General features: G+C 37.9%; 1 protein-coding gene across 3 annotated transcripts in view; it reads right to left on the bottom strand.

The window, feature by feature from the left end:
* The window catches only part of LOC138762086 (adenylate cyclase type 10-like), a 178,053-nt gene that overhangs the window by 100,673 nt on the left and 57,099 nt on the right, over positions 1-20,281 (bottom strand). For all 3 annotated transcript variants that reach the window (XM_069935358.1, XM_069935357.1, XM_069935359.1), the window contains 5 exons: positions 15,377-15,432; positions 13,421-13,589; positions 12,808-13,000; positions 9,024-9,110; positions 7,760-8,040 (listed from right to left, as the gene is read on the bottom strand). In XM_069935358.1, the coding sequence (XP_069791459.1) occupies positions 7,760-8,040; positions 9,024-9,110; positions 12,808-13,000; positions 13,421-13,589; positions 15,377-15,432 (786 nt within the window). The remainder of the gene's footprint in view (positions 1-7,759; positions 8,041-9,023; positions 9,111-12,807; positions 13,001-13,420; positions 13,590-15,376; positions 15,433-20,281) is intronic.

Here is a 20,281-nt window from a genome sequence, read left to right as displayed (position 1 = left end):
GAGAGTAGGAGGAAGATTGGAAAAAGCAATAATGCCAGAAGTGAAACATCCAATTATATTAACTAAGGAATTTCATATTTCTGATTTGATTGTTCAAATGAGAAAACAGGTCATGGTGGTTGTAATCACGTTATTAGAACTACGCCAGAAATATTGAATACTTGGTGCTTCAACATTGATCAAAAGAATATCAAAATGTGCTAATATTGATGGGCAAATGCTAGACATGGATAACACAAATGGCAGATTTGTCACAGGACAGAGATTCACCTGATAAATCCCCATTTGAAGATTTATTTTGGAAAAGATGGATTAAAGAATATCTTTCGTTATTACAAGAACAACAAAAGTGGTCTAAAGCTAAACCAATTTTGTATGCAAACATACTGTGATTATCATGGATGATTCTTGGTTGATGGAGAAAATTGTGGATACAGTTCCAGATAAGAAAGATTTCATTCAGCAAGTACGGTTTATAACCAAGACTGGTTACTTCAATAGATCTATAACAAAAATGTCTTTTACAAGAAGCTGAAGTTTTGATTTCTAATCTTATACTTACTATATTTACTTTATGTATCTGGAATAGTAATTATTAAATATTAGCCATTAATGTCTATTATAATAATTAGGGGCCAGAATGTAAAGGTTAAACCTTTGTTTTTTAACTCTTACGTTTATTTTGTGCCTATCTCTTTAAGAGCTATTGTTTGTAGTCAAACCATGTAATATGTCATAATATCCGCCCAGACTAACAGCTTGCTCATTATTGCTCATTATTCTTCAAGATGTCTCTTTAAATATTATGTATTTCTTTAAGCTAGTACCTCTACATATCTTTTGTATCATTATACAAAAGATATGCTTTGTTATTCATCTTTATGAAAGTCTTAATGCAAAGCTATGCAAAATATTTATCTGTTTTATCAATGAATTAAAACTACATTAAGTAAAAGCCACAGAGTTTGATTTATTGGATTAAAGAGATCGAATTTCGGAATATCGTAGCTCATGCTTTTGGAAGATGATACTTTGATATTAGGATATATTAGAATAAGGAAAGTATCATCTATAAGGTCCCTGCCAACCATGTCCATGAGATGCTGAAATGACTGGGTTGTGTTCTTTAGTCTGAAAGGAATCTGAAGGAATTTGAAAAGGCCAAAAGGTGTAATAATGGCCATTTTTGAGACATTGTTGGGATGCACCGGAATCTGATGGTACCCTTTGACGAGGTTTACCTTAGAAAAAATCCAGCAGCCCTGGAGCCTCGTGGTGAAATCCTGGACATGTAGGATGGGGTATCTATCTGGGACAGCAGTGTTGTTGAGTTGTCTGTAGACGCCACATGGACACCAACTTCTTGAGTTCTTCTGGACCATGTGCAGCGGGGATGTCCAGGGCTGTTTTAACAACTGATGATACCCAACTCCTCCATGGCAGTGAACTCGGTCTTGGCTTGGAGGAGTTTGTCCTGCAGGAGGTGCCGTGTCCATACTTACACTGGAGGCCCAATGGTCTCGATGTGGTGCTCCATGCCATGTGCTGGTTTAGCATCATAGAAGTTGGGCTCCAACAGTGATGGATACTTGGCCAGTAATGTTATGGTCCAGAGCGTGGATTCCTAATGGTAGAAAAGAACATTGCCATAGAATGTGGGGGTATGACTGGAACATAGTAGCGATAACCAAACGGCATCTGTTCATGTCCACCAAGAACTCATGTGCCCAGAGGAAATCTGCTCCGAGTAGGGCTTCCCCCACGGACACCATCGTACACTTCCAACAGAAAACCATGTCCGCAGTGTGGATTGTGACCAGATGAGTGCTGAAACTTGGAATGGAGGAGCTGTTGGCTGTCTGTAGGGGAAGGTCCTTGGAATTGTGTTCAAGTTCAAAATAGTTTGGTGGAATGAGGCTCATCTCTGCGCCCGTATCAACTAGGAAATCCCTCTTTATCCACTAGTTCCTGAGGTAGAGTAGGCCTTTACGTGTTCGAACTGCCGAAGCCACCATCGGCGACTGGCCTGTCCATTTCCTGCCACCATGCTTGACTTGCTGTTGGGTTACAAGCATGGAGGGGCACACCGCTGGGCCTTTTGGCCCCATCTGTAGTGGTAGAAACAGCAATCACTGTTTGTCTGAGCTCTTGTTACGTTGCGGTTGGGCTGCGACTACTGCAGGAGGGCCCGATGGATGGGTGGTGGGGGGGAGCTGAAGTGGCGGTGCTGACGGCGTAGATTTGTTGCAGATGTATTGAGTTCTGTTGAAGGGTGCGGAAAAGTCTGTCTGCTTCCTTGGCTACCAGATGTGAGGCAATGAAATCCATGTCGGATAGTGCTGAGGAAACGTATACCGGTAGTTTGGAGGGGAATAGAGCCTCAAAAAAAAGTTTGTGTGTCCATCTGCTAAGGCCAATGCGCTCATACCAGCTGAGTTCCAGGGAATTGAGGAGGAAATGTCGAATTGTTCGTACTTACGCTCCATTGGAGGATTTTCCATGAAGGAGCTTACTTTTGCTGCAGTAGCGATGTACAGGGCGCTGACAATGTGCCAGAACTTAGTGTCCTCCAAGACAATGCCTCTGATCTGGTACTGTAACTTGACCAGTTGTAACCAGTTCCTGGGCTGATTTGCCCAGAAGGGTGGCAAATGCACGCCCACAGTGTTGTTCACAGCTGTTGTGACTAGCAATAGTAGCATCTTGCATTTTGTCACATTCAAGGTGGGTTTCAAGGACGTTGGAACTGTCAGGGATCCGCCACATACCAATAACTACAATAAAAAAGCACTTTTTATTATGTCTATATGGTATGTCCCGTAGGGAAAGGGCAGCCAAACTACTACATTTCGATGGGTTTGGAGAGCACACCCCTTCAGAACTAATGGATGAAACTGGCAAAAAGCCCAACATGTTATTTGAGCAGCTCTTTATAGAGCGAATGTCAGATGATATTAGGCTCTTGTTATCCAAGTGTTCATTTGAAGACCTATGGGCTTTAGCGGCAGAGGCAGACATTCTATGGCTGGCTAAAAAGCACAGCAAGGAAAGATAAGTCTACACAACCAACTTTTCCGATATTGACCCTGTGTCACACTCTAGTGCTCTTAGCACATCAATCTCTACATGCAGGCAATGCCCAAGACAAGCAAGCAGCCTGTGGATACCTCATCTTGGTGTTATTACCATAGATGTTGGGGAGTAAATGCCCATGTGCCTTCCACCCTGCCCATTTGCGGTAAATGCCCAAGCCAACCGCCAGTAAGGGGGGCAAGCCTAATGTATGTATTGGACCAATTGTCCCAGCGAAAATTTCTGCTGGATACGGGTTCAGAAGTTAATGTATTTCCACCCACCGGTTTTGACACACGCTATCCTACCCTGGACCTGCAACTACGAACAGTTAACAGTTCCAACATTCCGATCTTTGGCACCAGGAAGGTGAATATCATTCGAGAATCATCTCTACACTTAACCATTTATTATAGCAGCAGTATTCTGACCTTTGCATTGGTCCAGATTTTCCTCAGGCTCATTCATTCCTCATCAACTTAACAGGGCATTGGCTAATAGATGGAACTACTTTTCAGACTATTCCTCTGGTCCCAAAACACAATGGAAGTTTGTGACATTGTGGAGATTACAGGTGGCTTAACAGTGTCACCATCCCAAATTGTTATCTAATACCTCATATTCAGGATTTCTTGGAGTGAAGATCTTCTCCAAAACAGACTTATTGCGTGGCTAACACCAAGTACCAGTAGAGCAGAAGACATTCCAAAAGCAGCAATATTTACCCAGTTTGGGTTGTTCAAATTTTCATGAATGCTATTCAGATTAAAGAATGCCACTCAATCATTTCAACAGGTGATGGATGCTTTAGGAAATGGTATGACTAGTGTCTTCATTTACTTTGATGACATTTGAAGCCTGTTTTCAATTTACTGTCTGGGAACGCCAGAACCATCCATTAGACTGAAGAGGGAAACACTGCCTTCTTGAAGAAAAGATTTGTTGACTCATGCCACTATACTCAGCTACCCAGTTTTAAATGCAGCCACCGCCCTTTCTACAGACGCTTCCAGTACAGCCGTCGGAGGTGCACTTCATCAATATGTCAATGGGCAATGGAAACCATTAGCATTCTTCAGCCGCCATCTTCTTGAAGCAGAGAAGAAATACAGTGCTTTTGATAAGGAGCTTTTAGCCATTTACTTGTCTATTTGACAAGTCCAAAATTTTTTGGAGGGCAGAGATTTTACTATGTACACCGACCACAAGCCCTTAACATTTGCACTTTCCAAGGTCGCAGAGCCCTGGTCAGCTCGATAACAACAGCAATTATCATTCATTTCAGAATTCTCCACAAAAATACTATGCATTTGCAAAAAAGACACTGTAGTAGCTGATGTGCTCTCCAACTCTGCTCCACTCGAGGTTTTGTCTGTAAATCAAGATATTGACTACTCAGCTTTGGTCGCGACTCAAGACATGACCACGCTTATTGGACTGCAATTGAAGATGTCCAGTTTGGAGTTAATGGCAAACTACTCCTGTGATATATCAACAGGACATCCAATAGTTCCGGCATCATGGAAACATTAGATTGACCGTTCATAAGGTTTTGGACAGGTTCATGTGGCAAGGTCTTAAAAAGAGGTCCTGCATTGCCTGCCAAAAGGCAAAGGTTCAGCAGCATATTAACACATCACTGCAAATCTTCTTGGTGTTTTTCTCATCTCCACGAGGACATTATTGGTCCACTTCCTGTTTCAAGAGGATACGTCATTTTTTTTTAGAGTAATAGATTTACGCAGTGGTCAGAGGCCATGCCAATGGTAGATGCTACTACAGATACTTATGCTCAGGCGTTCCTCAGTTCCTGGGTAACTCATTTTGGTATATCGGCACATGTTACTTCGTATAGAGAACCACAATTTACGTACTCGATGTGGATGGCCTTATCTCGCTTGCTCGGTATAACAATTCATCATTCGAATGCCTATCATCCCTAGGCCAATGGAATGGTGGAAAGATTTCATCAACATCTCAAGTTGCCTTTGATGGTTTGGTCAGAGGGCCCAAACTGAACTTATGAGCTGCCCTGGGCATTAGAACAACTCTAAAGGAGGATCTCCAAGCTTCATCTGTGGAGCTCATGTACAGCGTACCATTGGTGGCTCCAGGGGAGTTCATCCCCTACCATTCAAACTCCAACGATGATCCTAAGGATCTGTAATGCAGACTAAGGGAGACCAAAGGAAAACTGATTCCTATACCACCATCATCACATGGAGAACACTCCTGTGTGCCTGAAGACCTCTAAAACTGTGAATATGTTTTCGTCCGAAGGGGAACACTTGTTTAACCCTTACAGATGCCCTATGAAGGATCCTCAAACAAACCAGGTTGACCAGTATTTTGGACATTGGAGGGAAGCCACAGTCATTCACTACTGACCAGCTGATGTGGACAAATCTTCCCCACTGCAGCAGCCAGCAGTCCATCGCAGAGGTCGACAACCTAAAAGACAGACAAACCTTGCTGCTGGTTCTGGGGTGGGGGTATAGTGGCACTACAATTCCCAACAGGCATTGAACCAGCTATGTGATGTCAGTGCCTGATGAAATGTCAAGCTTTTCATTTTCTTACACATTCTGGAGATTTCTGTTTGTGCATTAGTAAAGCGAATCTGCAATGGTTGCTCCCATTTTAACTTAATTTAAGGATCCATTGTCTATAATGCTACAAGGTGTAGCAGGTTTAGATGGAGCCTGGGGTTTTTGCCCTCATTTTCTATCTAAAAAGTGAGTGCTTTTCAAGTTAAATTTATTCTTGGCATGGAAATTAAAAAAACTACAGATGTAGAAATCTAAAATAAAAACAGAAAATGCTTGAAATCAACAGAACAGGGCAGCTGTAGAATAAGAAACAGTTCACATTTATGGACAGAGATCTTCATCAGAACCGAGAAAGAGAGAAAACAAGTTACCATAGTTTTAAACAGTGGAGAAGGTGGGAGAACATATTTGATAGAGCAAAACCCAGTGACTTTAAAGTGGCAGTTAAGTCAAAGTTAGTTCAGATTAAGCTGATTTGTCTGTGCTTATGGGAAATGTCGAGCAGGTCAGTCTATACAAAAATTCTGAAACAGTTGGAATTTTTAAAAAAGTGAGTTACCCAAAATTGGAAACTTGATATTAATTCCTTGAGGTATTATCCCACAAGTCTGTGTTGGATCTCATTGAAACGATACAGGTAACTACAGACAGAAGAGTCAGAGTGGGAGAGCAAATTAGTGACAGACAACCAGAAGTTCAATCACTCCTGCACACATTTACCCCACAAAGTGAACATCCAATCCTCATTTGAGTTCTCTGATATAGAGAAATGCATTGCTACTATATCTATAAAAAGAATTTGAGTCCCTAGGTGGTGGGTCAGGAAGAAATGAAAGGTCAGATGTTGCATCTTAGTCACAGTAATAGATGAGCATGGAAGAATGGGCCAGGACTGACAAAAGGAGCAATGATTTTAAGACAGTGGTTCCCAACCTTCCCCCCCACCCCCTACCCCCATTCACATACCATTTTAAGTAATCCCTTACTATGGTAAGGTGGAATGTAAGTGGAAAAAAAAGGTTGAGAACCACTGATTTAAGATTATGAAAAGGGAAATGATAGAAATATGTTGGAGATGACGAAGATTGTGAAGGATGATCTATTCTATGTGGAGGTTGGTAGGTAAGGAAAAAGGAAACTCTATTCATGAAATTTCTAAAATGTGTGGAAGCTAAACACAAGAATGCTGGAGGAACTCAGAAGGTCTTGCAGTATCCATAGGATATAAAGATATATCTAAGCAACGTTTTGAGCCTGTTGAGTTTCTACAGTCATAACGTCTGCAGGCTTTCATGTTTCATTCTAAGGTAAAGTAGGATAACATTTTTGCAATTATGTTGATAGCAGAGGTACTACTGGACTTGTGCTTAAGAAATGTAGCCGGGCATGTGAGACAGCACATTGGAGATTGCATCCATAACTCTGCAAGTTTCAGACTAATTATAGAAAAGGATAATGAATTAAGATTCTGAATCGTGGAAAGGTTTCCATTGATTTTAACATCTCTCTGAGGGAGAATCACAAAAGCACAATGCACAATGAATTTAAGATTCACATTCACAAGAGATTACTTTTCTACCCTGCCAAAGAAAGTGAGTTCAGTTCTACATGACTCTCCAATAAATCCACAAGGAATTGATGATTTGTTGAATTTGCTTCGGTGCAGAACATGCCCTTGTTGTTAACTCTTGCATTTCTGTGATTGGCCCCTTTTCACAATTTAGTCTCTCAGGAGAGCCAGTGATCAAACCCTGCATAAGGATCAACATGACCTGTGTATGTCCTCTGACTATGCAAGCAGCTAAGGTCAGAATCATGTTTCAAAAACAGCTTTACCTTCTGAATTAACTCTTCTTGCATAATATAATGGACTATGCAAATCAACTTTTGGAACAGAATGCTTACACATTTTTAGTTTTTGAGGTAGTTAAACAGCCAACAATTAATACATCAGTTGAGAATCATGCATTTTTTTTCAGAACCTGTAATTGGCAAAATATGTTGCAAGCAAAGCAAAGAATCCTGCCACTTTTTGTTTAAAGATTATATCTTAGCAGAATATGTTGTTTAGAAAGTTTAATGTGGATGTTTTCATTAATTCAGCTTGTTAGATTCACAGTTTGATATTTTTTACTTACATCTCCAGCTCTCGTGGAATACTAATAACCCCCAAGATTTGGCAGGCAAGTGGACGGATTGTACTTGGATCTAAGCCTGAAAGTTTTACATATGAAGTCCTCTGGCTCCTCATTACCATTACTGCAGCTTGACATGGTGGTTTTTCTACAGTGAATGGCCTCAGTGCCATTACCATAAACAAAGGAAGGTTAGCACGCATTTGCAAAATAAGTTCCCACGACGGTGTATCAATATATTGAACTTGATCAATGACCAGCAGTACGGTATCATTTGTAACATTCTACAGAGAACACAGCAAGAATAGACAATTTGTGATATATTTGGAAATTATTAGTGGTTCCAGTTGAAAAACCAAAGAATTACAATGACTATAAATACAATTACTTTTGATGCAAATAATTTTAGTTAAAGCTTTTTATGTTCTGCCAGTTATAATCCTACTTCATAATTTTCAATTATACACCTTTCTCCTCCTTAGTTACCCTCTCAGGCTTCCTTCAAAATTATTTAGGGTGTACATGGAAAATAAACAAATTATTTTTTAAACTTCAATTGCGACTGATTCAAAATCTAGAGATTCTGGAAATGTCAACCCTATAGATGTGCTTTCACCTTAATGACTTCAGTTTTTCAAGAGGAAATCTTCTCCAGGGTAACTAAGGGCAGGCAATAAATACTGGCTTTCCCCAAAATATTCCCTTCTTTAAACAATCATTAAAAAGTTAGACTACTTACAGGAGAACATTTTTGACACTCACACATACCTAAATTACTTCAAAAACATTTAATTATAGATTGCATTACGTATGTTTGCATATTACATTATCAATAATTAATGGTGAGATAAATTATGGAGAATATTTTGGGAAAATCATTTTGAGTATGGAACTGAATAAAAATCAATCCTGCAGCAGCAAATTACTTGAGAAAAGAATGTTGTAAAATTCATAATTACTATCTCATGCAATGAATGTATTTATGGCATTGGAATGTCAACTATATTATGACAAAATGATTGAAGCTTGGGTAGTATAAAAATATTGATTTAATATTGAGTTAAATGTTATTTCAGCAATTAATTCTGTTGATTTAGCATCTAAAATCTTTAATGTCTATAAGCCCGATTCTAAGCATGGCATTTCACATACCAACAACACAGTTTTGCAAACAGGAAATGAAGTGCTCAAGAACTCATTATGCATATTCATTTGCTATTTGGCCTGAGATGTATTAGCCTTGGAAAGCGAGTCAAACAATTATTACCTGTTTGATCACTGAAATCACATAATTTCGAAATGCCCTGTGCTTGGCCTTGATGTCCATGAGAGAGACTCTTTCTGAAATTGGAAACTTAAAAAAAAAATATATATTGTACTCTCATATACCTTACCCAGGACAGCATTATTCATGTTCAAATGTAGAAACGGAATGCAAATTACACACTAATTCTGAAAAGCATTGCACTACTTTTACTTTTCACCTTAATGATTGGATAACCAGGCTGGTAATTCAGAGATCCAAAGCAATAACAGAGAATATTAGCAGACATCCCAATGCAAGTGAAAATTTGAAAGCAGCGTGAAACAGAAACTTTGTAGGAAATGGTTTTACAGTACAGAATGATTTGAAAAAATGTTCTGAATTGTAGCTAGCTGCTACAAGCTTTGGCTCTGCAGAGCCTATAGCCAGGAGAGGTTATAGCTGCATGCAGGTTAGCTCAGAAAGAACACACTTTTCCCAGAAAGAACATGAATCCCAGTTGAGTGGAGTTAACACTAAGCTTTATTGAGCTCACAGCCCTGCTTTGAGGGTCGTGGTCAAAACCCTCTCAGTACTGATTGGTGTATTTGTGATCCGCTTTCCCTGATAAGCCAGTTGAGCTCTTTTGGAGGGCAGTGCTGCGGGCCTTGTGAAGCCTGCTGGATCGTTGCATTCGTCCTTCATTTTGTAAGGCCCCATGGGGGAGCTGCGAAGGGCCGCCACAGAATCACAATTTTCTGCAATGCAAAGTCACATCTTCTGCACATGTGCCAAGAAATAAGAGTTGAGAAATATTTACATTTACTTGCATTTCCCTCCCCCCTCCATAAATTTCAAATGAGTAAATTTTTATTCCCTACCCAGATTTTTTTGGGAATGATTTGTGAGTTCTGTAATGTGAACATCTGCAATGCCTGGAAGGTGGGGGGGGGGGGGGGGGGGGGGGGGCAGTGGGCATGATTACAATGTTATGTTGTTTAAAAAATAAATTAAAATGTAAAGATGACTTTTAGAGAAGATTTGCCCCACCTTTAAGCAAAAACATGGAACAGTAACAACTCAGAAGATTCGCCACTGTGTTGCAGAAACTCTGCAGAGCAATCCAGCGAGTTATATTTTCTGTTCTTTTCTCATAACCTTGATGAAAATTCTAACTTCATAGATTTTTCTTTAAAAGATGCAATTGGAATTACGTCCACCACATTTTCATTAAAGATATAACTGTTCACCACATAATAAAGTTTTTAGATCTTTTGTCTTAAATCTGTGTCCTCTGGTTCTTGATCCCTCAACCGACAGGTTTATTTTACATAAACCCGTCAAGATTTTGTACACCTCTCACAAGTCTCTTAACTTGCACTATTCCACAAATCCACCCAAGAATTAGTAATAAAGCAAACACAAGATGATGGTAAAGAGTAATCTTCTGAATAGTGTTCATGTTATGTTCAAATCAGATATGCCCAATGCTCACTAACTGGCAGTCTCCCAGAGGCCCACTGACCGGATGCAGTGCCGTAAGTCACTTGGTGTTGCAGCATAGAAGTTAGAAATAAAGTGGAGGTCTCTAACCTCTCATACTGAGCAACTTCTTCAGCTAACAATATAGCTTGTAAAATTCTAGTCTTTATCAAACATTGCCACCATTTTTCTGCAGCAATCTTCATCTCCCAGTATTTTGCCCTTGAGAGTCACAAAAATTGAGGTAAATTCTGCCAAAGTTTGCCTTCCTTTAATCAAGCTCACACAATAGTGGCATTTTCACAATCTGATCATGAAGCCAGGGAGGATCCTGAGGGGTGATCATGTGATGCTGATAGCCAAGTGGAATCAATTTTACTGTAGAAAAAAGGTCAGGAAATATGCAAAATAAATATTATTACATGGGAGCAACTGGTTCCAAAGGACAAAACATCAATGAAGCCCAATGCACAACTGATGGCAACACAAGGATTAAAGACACAAGATTATAAATTGTTATCTGCAGGATTAACTGACTACTCGTGGAGGTTTGCACCTGGCAAACATCAGTCTCATTGCTTATCTAAGAACTCTGCACAACATTAAGGGGGATCTTCTTCACACAAAGTAGGAGGAATGTGGAACAAGCTGCCAGCTAAAGTGGTGAACATGGGCTTAATTTTCACATTTAATAAAAAGGAACATGAACGAGAAGAGTAAGAAGGGCCATAGGACTTGGCAGAATAATAGTTCGGCACAGACTAGAAGAGCCGAAGGGCCTGTTTATGGTGCTGTAATGTTCTAAGATGAAAGAACAAACCATCACCACAGTATATAGTACCTGTAGGATGTATTGCGGCAGCTCCCCACAGCTTCCTTGACAGCAGCTTCCAAACTACTAATCTACAGTACATCATTTTTAATGGGCATGTTCATCTGCTGCACAGAAATGTTCTATTTAATTCAGCATCATTCTTATTTTGACACATTATTTCCTCATCAATAATGAATTAACAACCCAGCATAACCACCTTCACCTGATAGACTGCTGCAAGACAGCAACAACATCCTGAAATTTAATTTGTATCACCTGGAAAAGCAGACAAAAATTCTTCACAGGTGTGTAATCAGATAAAAATTGACCCCAAGCCTAAAAAAATAAGTCCATGAACAACTTCTCAGAGAAGATGAGGACAGACAAGAAGGTCTGGCTTTGCTAGAAATGACTTGATCCTAATTTCCTATTAGGAGGAAAACTGACATTTTCTGCAGGGATTACTTAATGGCGTTAGGTACAGGATGCCATGATTAACAAGAGCATTAAATAATTTTCCCTTATAAATTGAGAGAAAATTGTACTATTCCATAAATTTACTCCATTACATTTACACACTTTGTAAACATTTTGAAACTGGATAAATGCACCCCCCCACCGCCCCCAATGCTGGAGGCTACTGAACTTCTAAACTAAAAGTCAGCTCATCTCAGAATACACGTTAAGCAACATTTTCAATGCAAATTGAGTGTGGGAATCACTTATTTTACGTACATTAATTGCATGGCAACAATGCTCTGAACATGGTCATCGATTCAACATTAATATTTTAGATACGTCACAACTAAATCTTCATTAGAGAATGATAGCTTGGTTGTGATAACAAGGGAATACATGAACTGAAATAAATGGCAGCTGAACTGTGGCAGAAAAATGCAGAAATGGCTTTGAAGAATGATGATGAATAATTATTCTCTTGTTCAGATAATTCGCTCCTTAATGGCATATAGTGCGGCCAATGTATTCTATTGGAGTTAACCTCTTTTTAATCACTTATTTTTGATGGCTGTGAATCAGTTTGTCTGCTTCTCACTGTTACCTTTCTGAACTAAGTTGTTTTACCACACAAAACCAATGAGCCCTTAAAGTCCATGCTGGCTCTCAGAACATTCCATCAATTCCATTCTCCCATTTATTTCCCCTGTATCTTGGCTTTTTTAAATGCTGATCAACTCCACCCAGATTCTACCACTCACCTATACTAAGCTTAAAGGAACCAAATAACCTACAAATCATCGTATCTTTTGGTGAATGGAGAAAACTGGAACATCTGCAGGAAATACAATTATCCACAGGGTTAGTGCAAACCACACAATTTGTACCCAAGTCAGGTTTAAACACGAGTCACCTGGCTCTGCCACTATCTATATCTCTGTATTGAGAATTTTTTATGGAATTGCAAGGAGTCAGTGCATTTAGTCTTATAAAGCTACGAAGTATTAAAGTGCAATTGGTTAATATTCACTCACAAGAGATTGGTTATTTCAGTACCTTTACAAAAAGTAGATCATTTAAGAGACACAAATCTTCGATCAACTCTGGCTTTGTTATCTTGCTAAGTAAAATTCTTTCACGCTCGGCATAACTTTTACAGTGGTTTACTTGTAGCAGCAGCGCTATAATGGTTTGAATAGTATAATAGGGCTCAGTGATATCCATTTTCCCCAATTCAAATGGTAGCACCCTGTACCAGACATCAAAACAAAACAAAAACTGACTTTAATTTGTTTGAACATTTCATTACTAGCCTTTTGTACAATAGACATACTGGTATGTTTCCTCAGATACCAAATCTTAAGGTGGGGATTTGAGAGTGGGCAAGAGAACTATGTGATAGTTAATTCCTCCTCTTCAAACTCAACTAATTAATCTTCCAGCAGACAAAAAAACTGCTGGGGCAACTCAGGCAGCATCCATGAATAGAAATGGTCAGTTTCAGGTCTGAAAACATCAAGATCTTTGTTACCATCTATTAACAAATGGACCCTCTAAAATCACCAGAAGTGGAAACCAAACTCTCTGGTAAAACAATTTGTTATTTGAATTAACAAGTTTATATTTGATTGAAAAATTTGTAATAAATAATTTCAATCAAAACACTAACCTCATTTCATCTGCTTGTGAAGTACGGATGATTTCAGCTAGGAGCCTGCTTTTTCCATAGCCAACCGTCCCCTCATACATAATCACCTGGCAACAATCTGACTGTTTGGTCTTTGCTGCAACAAAATTTCTCAAGGCCTTGTGGAAAATCCTCATCTCTTTTTCTCGTCCTTAAAGGAGAAATGATTTGCAAGTGATCAAATGTCAATTTTAAAATCAGGAATTATGTGGTAACTGCTATTAATGCAAATAAGAACATCTTCAAAAACTGTTTTGAGCAGAGATCAATTAAGAGATATACTAGGGTAAGTCAATCTCTTCTAATACAAAGATACTTAATTGGTTGCAATTAAGCAACCAATGGGCATGGGACATTCAGGATTTGCATTACTTTAAATAGCATGGTAATGGGTCATTTCAGCCTAGAGTCTGTGCTACCAAATTTACACCCCATTAACCTACTCCCCAGTATGTTTTGAACAGTGGGAAGAAACCAGGACCCCCCCCCCCCCCCCCAGAGGGACACAGGGAGAACGTACAAACTCCTTACAGACAACGTGGGATTCAAACCCTGGTCCAGTTCCAATTGCTGGTGCTATAAAGGTGCTGCGTAATGGCTGTGCCAACCAGGCCTAAACTTCAGAATTTTGGGCCCATATCTAAATGTTCTTTTTCAGTCTTTTTACTGGTTTTGACATATGCAAAATACAGAGGTACATATGATAATAATGATGAAGTTGATTAATATCAAATTACAAATATCAAATAACAGCAAACAAAGTACATATGAACCCATGCTATTAAATGGAAAGAGAAAAAATAAACAAGAAAAAAGACATATGCACCTAATCTAAAAATCAAACCCCACTCTATGGAAGCTACTGGCCAAGTTATGGAGTCCACTACTGATAGCAAATCTAAGGTGTCATGAGAAAAAAAAGACCGAAAATAATTAAGAAAAGGACCCCAAAGAGAAAAAAAGTTAAGATCCATTACAGTAGTAGAACATTTATTTGTTTTCCAGAGAAACACATGTCATCACATCAGACATCCACTGAATACGAGTTGGAGTGACAGCATCTTTCCATCTCAGCAAAATGGCCCTCCTAGCAATGAGGGAAGCAAAATCCACTACATGGGTTTGTGAAACAGTCAGTATTAAATCTATTGGCCCACTCACACCAACTATAGCAATAAAAGGACTAGGAGTCAAATTAATATTAAGAACTAATGGTAAAGTATGAAATACTTTTAAAAAGAGAAGGGCCCACATCCAAATGTTAAAGTTTAAAATCAGGGAAAAAAAATGGTATATGTTGTAAATTTAAAAGAAAAACATGGGCAAAATTTAGCAGGTCAGGACGCATGTATAGGAAGAGAAATATTGTCAGTTTCGTTCAGAAACCCTTCATTAGAATTTTTACTATTTCCACATTTACAGTTTAGTTTAAGTTTAGTTGAAACTGTTTTTAAAGCCACCTGCTGTTTTATTTGTGCCTAATGGGTATAAAACCACAATGTACTTTGAGCTTTGTTGAGGTTCATCCAAGAGAGATTCTTCCAGATTGCCTGCTTGCCATACTAAATAAAGATCTTTTATCTCTACTTCTGCAGTCTCCAGGTGGCTCATTCAAAGTCACAACAGGACTTATCTATTCAAATTAAATTACCTCAAAATATCCTTGAAGTCAGGGCCAGAGTTGGCAATATATGTGAATATAAATAAGCATGAATAAAAAAAAGTCCTGTGCATAATAAGAATGCCAGAGTGAGGTCTGAGTGAATAATTACACTAGAAAGTGAGGCCTAAATGATAGAATGAGGCCCGAGTTTATAAATCAGCAACAAAGTGAATAAGGCAATGGCAGAGAGAGGTCCAAATGAATATTCATCATTTACTCAAAGGTCAAATAGCAGCCACTTATGAGGTGCTGCAGTTTGGTTAACATGAACTCACCTAGAAGAGGATAATCATCTTCTTTTTCAACAGAAATCAGAGGTTTTCCAAGTATTCTGAGGAAAATATATAAAGAGCATAAAAATAGTTTATTATTAATACAAAAGTAAGGAGTTACATCTCAACCGATATTGGTTGATCATGTCCAGAAACTCAATCTTCGAGGCAACCGTGAAGAGGTACACCAATATCTATATTTGCAAAGATGTCTGAAGATATTTGGCATCCTGTCAAATGCTCTATCCAACTTCTACATGAGCACTGTGGAAAATATTAGCGAGTAGTTGCATCAGAACCTGGTTTGGGCATTCAAGTGCCAAAATCCCAGAAGGTAACAAATTTAGACATGGTTCCAACCTCCCATCCTTTGAAGGCATTGGTAATGTGCTGACTCAAGAGGACAGCTAACATTATTAAGAACTTTATCATCTTGATCACAACATATTCTTATTTCTACCTGTGTAAACAAGAACTACATTTCCCAGCATTCAACCTCCATCTCGGAAGTGGTATATGATGGGAGTTGCAGGCGTTGTCATTGGAAATCTGTTGAAGCAGCTCAAGGAAAATAAAGTGCATTAAGTGTTAAACCTGCGTAAAGTGTTCATGAAAGAACAAGCAAATCACTACCTTCAGTAGAAGGTACAGAAAGCTGAAGACCAGGATGTCCAAGTTCAAAAACAGCTTCTTTCCAATGATTATCAGGCCCTCAAACCTCTTACACTAATACTGAACTGCTCTTCTTTCTTTGGCTTGGCTTCGCGGACGAAGATTTATGGAGGGGGTAAAAAGTCCACGTCAGCTGCAGGCTCGTTTGTGGCGGACAAGTCCGATGCGGGACAGGCAGACACGGTTGCAGCGGTTGCAGGGGAAAATTGGTTGGTTGGGGTTGGGTGTTGGGTTTTTCCTCCTTTGCCTTTTGTCAGTGAGGTGGGCTCTGCGGTCTTCTTCAAAGGAGGTTGCTGCCTGCCAAACTGTGAGGCGCCAAGATGCACGGTTTGAGGCGTTATCAGCCCACTGGCGGTGGTCAATGTGGCAGGCACCAAGAGATTTCTTTAGGCAGTCCTTGTACCTTTTCTTTGGTGCACCTCTGTCAAGGTGGCCAGTGGAGAGCTCGCCATATAACACGATCTTGGGAAGGCGATGGTCCTCCATTCTGGAGACGTGACCCATCCAGCACAGCTGGATCTTCAGCAGCGTGGACTCGATGCTGTCGACCTCTGCCATCTCGAGTACTTCGACGTTAGGGATGAAAGCGCTCCAATGGATGTTGAGGATGGAGCGGAGACAATGCTGGTGGAAGCGTTCTAGGAGCCGTAGGTGGTGCTGGTAGAGGACCCATGATTCGGAGCCGAACAGGAGTGTGGGTATGACAACGGCTCTGTATACGCTTATCTTTGTGATAAGCTACAGCACCACAAAAGGACTGTTTATATCATTGTAACTATATTTTTTCTTGCACTATAATAATTATGCCTATATTTTGTATTTAGTATCTTTTTCTTTATCAATATTTTTATTGAAATGGAAATTTCTCATTGAAAAATACAGAATACATCTTAAAAGTTAAAAAATATATATTACCCACATTCTCAATTAACCAAATTATATTACAGTAATATTTTATTATAAAAAAGATCTAAACCCACTACTAAAAATGAAGCTATTTGGCAAGGAGAAGAAAAAATTCCTTATTGAAGTAATAAATTACCTTATTAGTCAACACTTCAGCATTCATATCAAATCAGAGATACTGAAAATAATTCATAAAAAGGTCCCCACAGTGTTTGAAAATTTAAATTCAAATCAGAAATTGAGCATCTAATCTCTAAATTTAAACATGACATCATGTAGCCATTGCACTTGAGTAGGTGGAGCAATGCGCTTCCTTCTGAGCAACACTGCCCACCAAGCCACAAGTAAAAGTTAATACATGGAAATCAGATGCCGCTAGTGTTATGCCACTCTCTCCAACAATACCAAACAAGGCCATTAAAGGATTAGGCGTAAAATTAATTTTAGTAAGTATAGAAAAAGTTTGAAATACTTAATTCCAGTATTTCTCAAGGCCCTGGAATGTCCAAAACATATTAATTAAAGAGGCATCTCCATTGTTGCATACATCTCAACAAGGAGATACATTCACATAAAAACAATATAATTCGACTTTGGACATGTTAGCCCTATGGACTACTTTAAATTGTAGGAGGTAGTGACAGGCACATAAAGATGAGGTATTAATAAATTTGAAAATTGCATTCCATGTTTCTTCAGAGATTAAAGCTGTAGGCTCTGTTCCCAATCTTTTAAATTTTATCTGAAGGAGCCTCCATTAGTCCTAATAACATATGTTAAATATTGAACCCTTATAGAAAGGTTGTAAATTAAAAATGACATCTATTAAATTCTTATCAGTGCTCATATGTATGTGATTGAGATTGCAAAAAATCTCTAATCTGTAAATAGTGAACAAAATGAGTATTTGGTAATCTATATTTAGTTGTTCAAAAGAAGCAAGACTTCCTTCGATAAATAAATTTTTAAAGCATTTAAGGCCTAATCTATACCATTCTTATGTCAATCATGGAAGGTTTAAAGAAATAATTAGAAAAAAAGGACTAGAAAGAGAAAATCTCAATAAGCCAAAATATTTTAAAAATTGTATCCAGGTCCTCAAAGTATGTTTAACCATTGAGTTATCGGTTAATTTATTTAAAGATATAGGAAGTGAGGATCCAAGAAGGAAAATAATAGAAAATTTTGTAACAGAATTAGATTCCAAAGAGACCCATATTGGACAGTCTTCACGGTTAATATATAACCAAAATCTAAAATTTTGTATATTGATTGTCCAATAATAGAACCTAAAGTTTGGTAAGGCTAAACCTCCATTCTTTTTAAGTTTTTGTAAATGGACTTTGTTTAGGCGAGGATGTTTATTCTTCCATGTACAAGAAGATCGAGTGAAGGGAATTTTAAAAAAGACTCATGAATAAAAAACAGGCAAAGCCTGAAAAAGGAATATAAAATTATGTAATATATTCATTTTAATAAAGTTGATTTGGCCAACCAACGATAAAGAAAGAGGCGACCAATTTGATAACACCCCTATCATGTGTTTGATTAAAGTGAGAACATTTTCTTTGAATTAGTTTTTAGTGATTGTTACACCCAAATAGATATATTGATTTCTCACAATTTTAAACGGAGGGTTAGTATTCATCAGTGACAAATTATTCAAAGGAAAAACTTCACTCTTATGTAGATTTAATTTATAACCTGAAAATTGACTAAAATTAGAAATTAAAGAAAGCATAGAAAACAATGAAGTCTTAGGATTAGAAACTTTTGTGGGCAGTACCCTTTCTTAAAATACCAGTAATATCATTAGATTCTCGGAAAGCAATAGCTAAGGATTCTAAAGCCAGGTCAAAATGCAATGGACTTAAAGGGCATCCTTGTATGGTTCCACGATAAAGTTTAAATGACATACAATTCTGAATATTAGTAAGAACACACGTAGAAGGGGATAGATATAGTAACTTAACCCATTGAATAAAGTCAGCCCCTAAATTAAATTTTTCTAAAGTCTAAATAAATAATTCCATGCTACCCGATCAAAACCCTTCTCCTCATCCAGAGATATCTCACATTCCAAAACTTCTTAGAAGGAGAGTATATAATATTTAGTAAATGGCATATATTGAAATGGGAATAGCAATTTTTAATAAATCCAGTGTGATCATCAGATATAATAAATGACAAGATAGTTTCAAGTCTACGAGCCAAAACATAGGATAGAATTTTAGTTTCAACACTGAGTAGAGATATTGGCCAGTATGAAGAGCAGTTGACTAGATTTTTATTCTTTTAAAGAATTAGCAAGATGGAAGCCTTGTAAAAAGACTGTGGCAAGTTGCGTAATTTAAAAGAATCAGGAAAAAAAAAACAGAATATAGGTGAGGTGTAAGTACTGAGGAAAAATCTGTATAAAATTCTCAAGGAAATCCATCAGGACCTGGTGACATTCCAGAAAGTAACAAACATACAGCCCTTGGCAATTTCTTCATAAGAAATAGGTTGATCCAATTTATTTTGGTTATCACTAAATAATACAGGAATATTCAAATGATCTAAAAATTATCCATTATCCTTAGAGCTATACAGTTCAGAATAAAATTCCTTAAAGATATTATTTATTTCTAAATGATCAGTTGTCATAACACCATTAGCTTTATGAATTTCTTTGATTTGTCTTTCGGCTTCTAAAGATTTTAATTGATTAGCTAATAGTTTACCTTTTTTATTTCCATGAATATAGAATTGACTTTTAGCTTTTAAAAGTTGACTTACAATTGGATTCATTAGAAGAAGCTCATATTTAGTTTTAATTTCAACACATCATTTATATAAAGCAGGATCTGGAGTCAGAGCATACCTTTGATCTAATAGTTCAGTTGATTAGCTAAATCAGTTTTCTCTTGGTTATCCTTTTTCCTAATGCTTGCAGTGTAAGAGATAATTTGTCCCCTAATAGAAGCCTTAAAAGTGTCCCAAACAAGAAGACTGGAAGTCTCTTCCAGTGTTTTTTATTCCAAAATATAGTATTTTTTCCCTCCAAGAACTTTAAAAATTCCTTATCAGATAGTAGAGTTGATTTAAAATGCCAGTATCTAACTTATTTGGGGAAGACCAGGAAAGTTTAAAGATAGTAATACAGGAGTATGGTTGGAAATTATTACATTTTTGTATTCACAAGATTGAATTAATAGGATAATTTGACTATCAATTAAAAAAAACTCAATCCAAAAATATGTATGATAAACACAAGAAAAAAACCCAAATATTCCCTGTCTTCTGGATGAAAAAAAATGCTAGGCATCAATAATACCACATTTTAATAAA

This window comes from Narcine bancroftii, chromosome 4 (genome assembly GCF_036971445.1).
Source record: "Narcine bancroftii isolate sNarBan1 chromosome 4, sNarBan1.hap1, whole genome shotgun sequence".
Taxonomy (NCBI): Eukaryota; Metazoa; Chordata; class Chondrichthyes; order Torpediniformes; family Narcinidae; genus Narcine; species Narcine bancroftii.
Note: the sequence above shows the minus strand (reverse complement) of the source record. Positions and strands in the feature narration are given on the sequence as shown.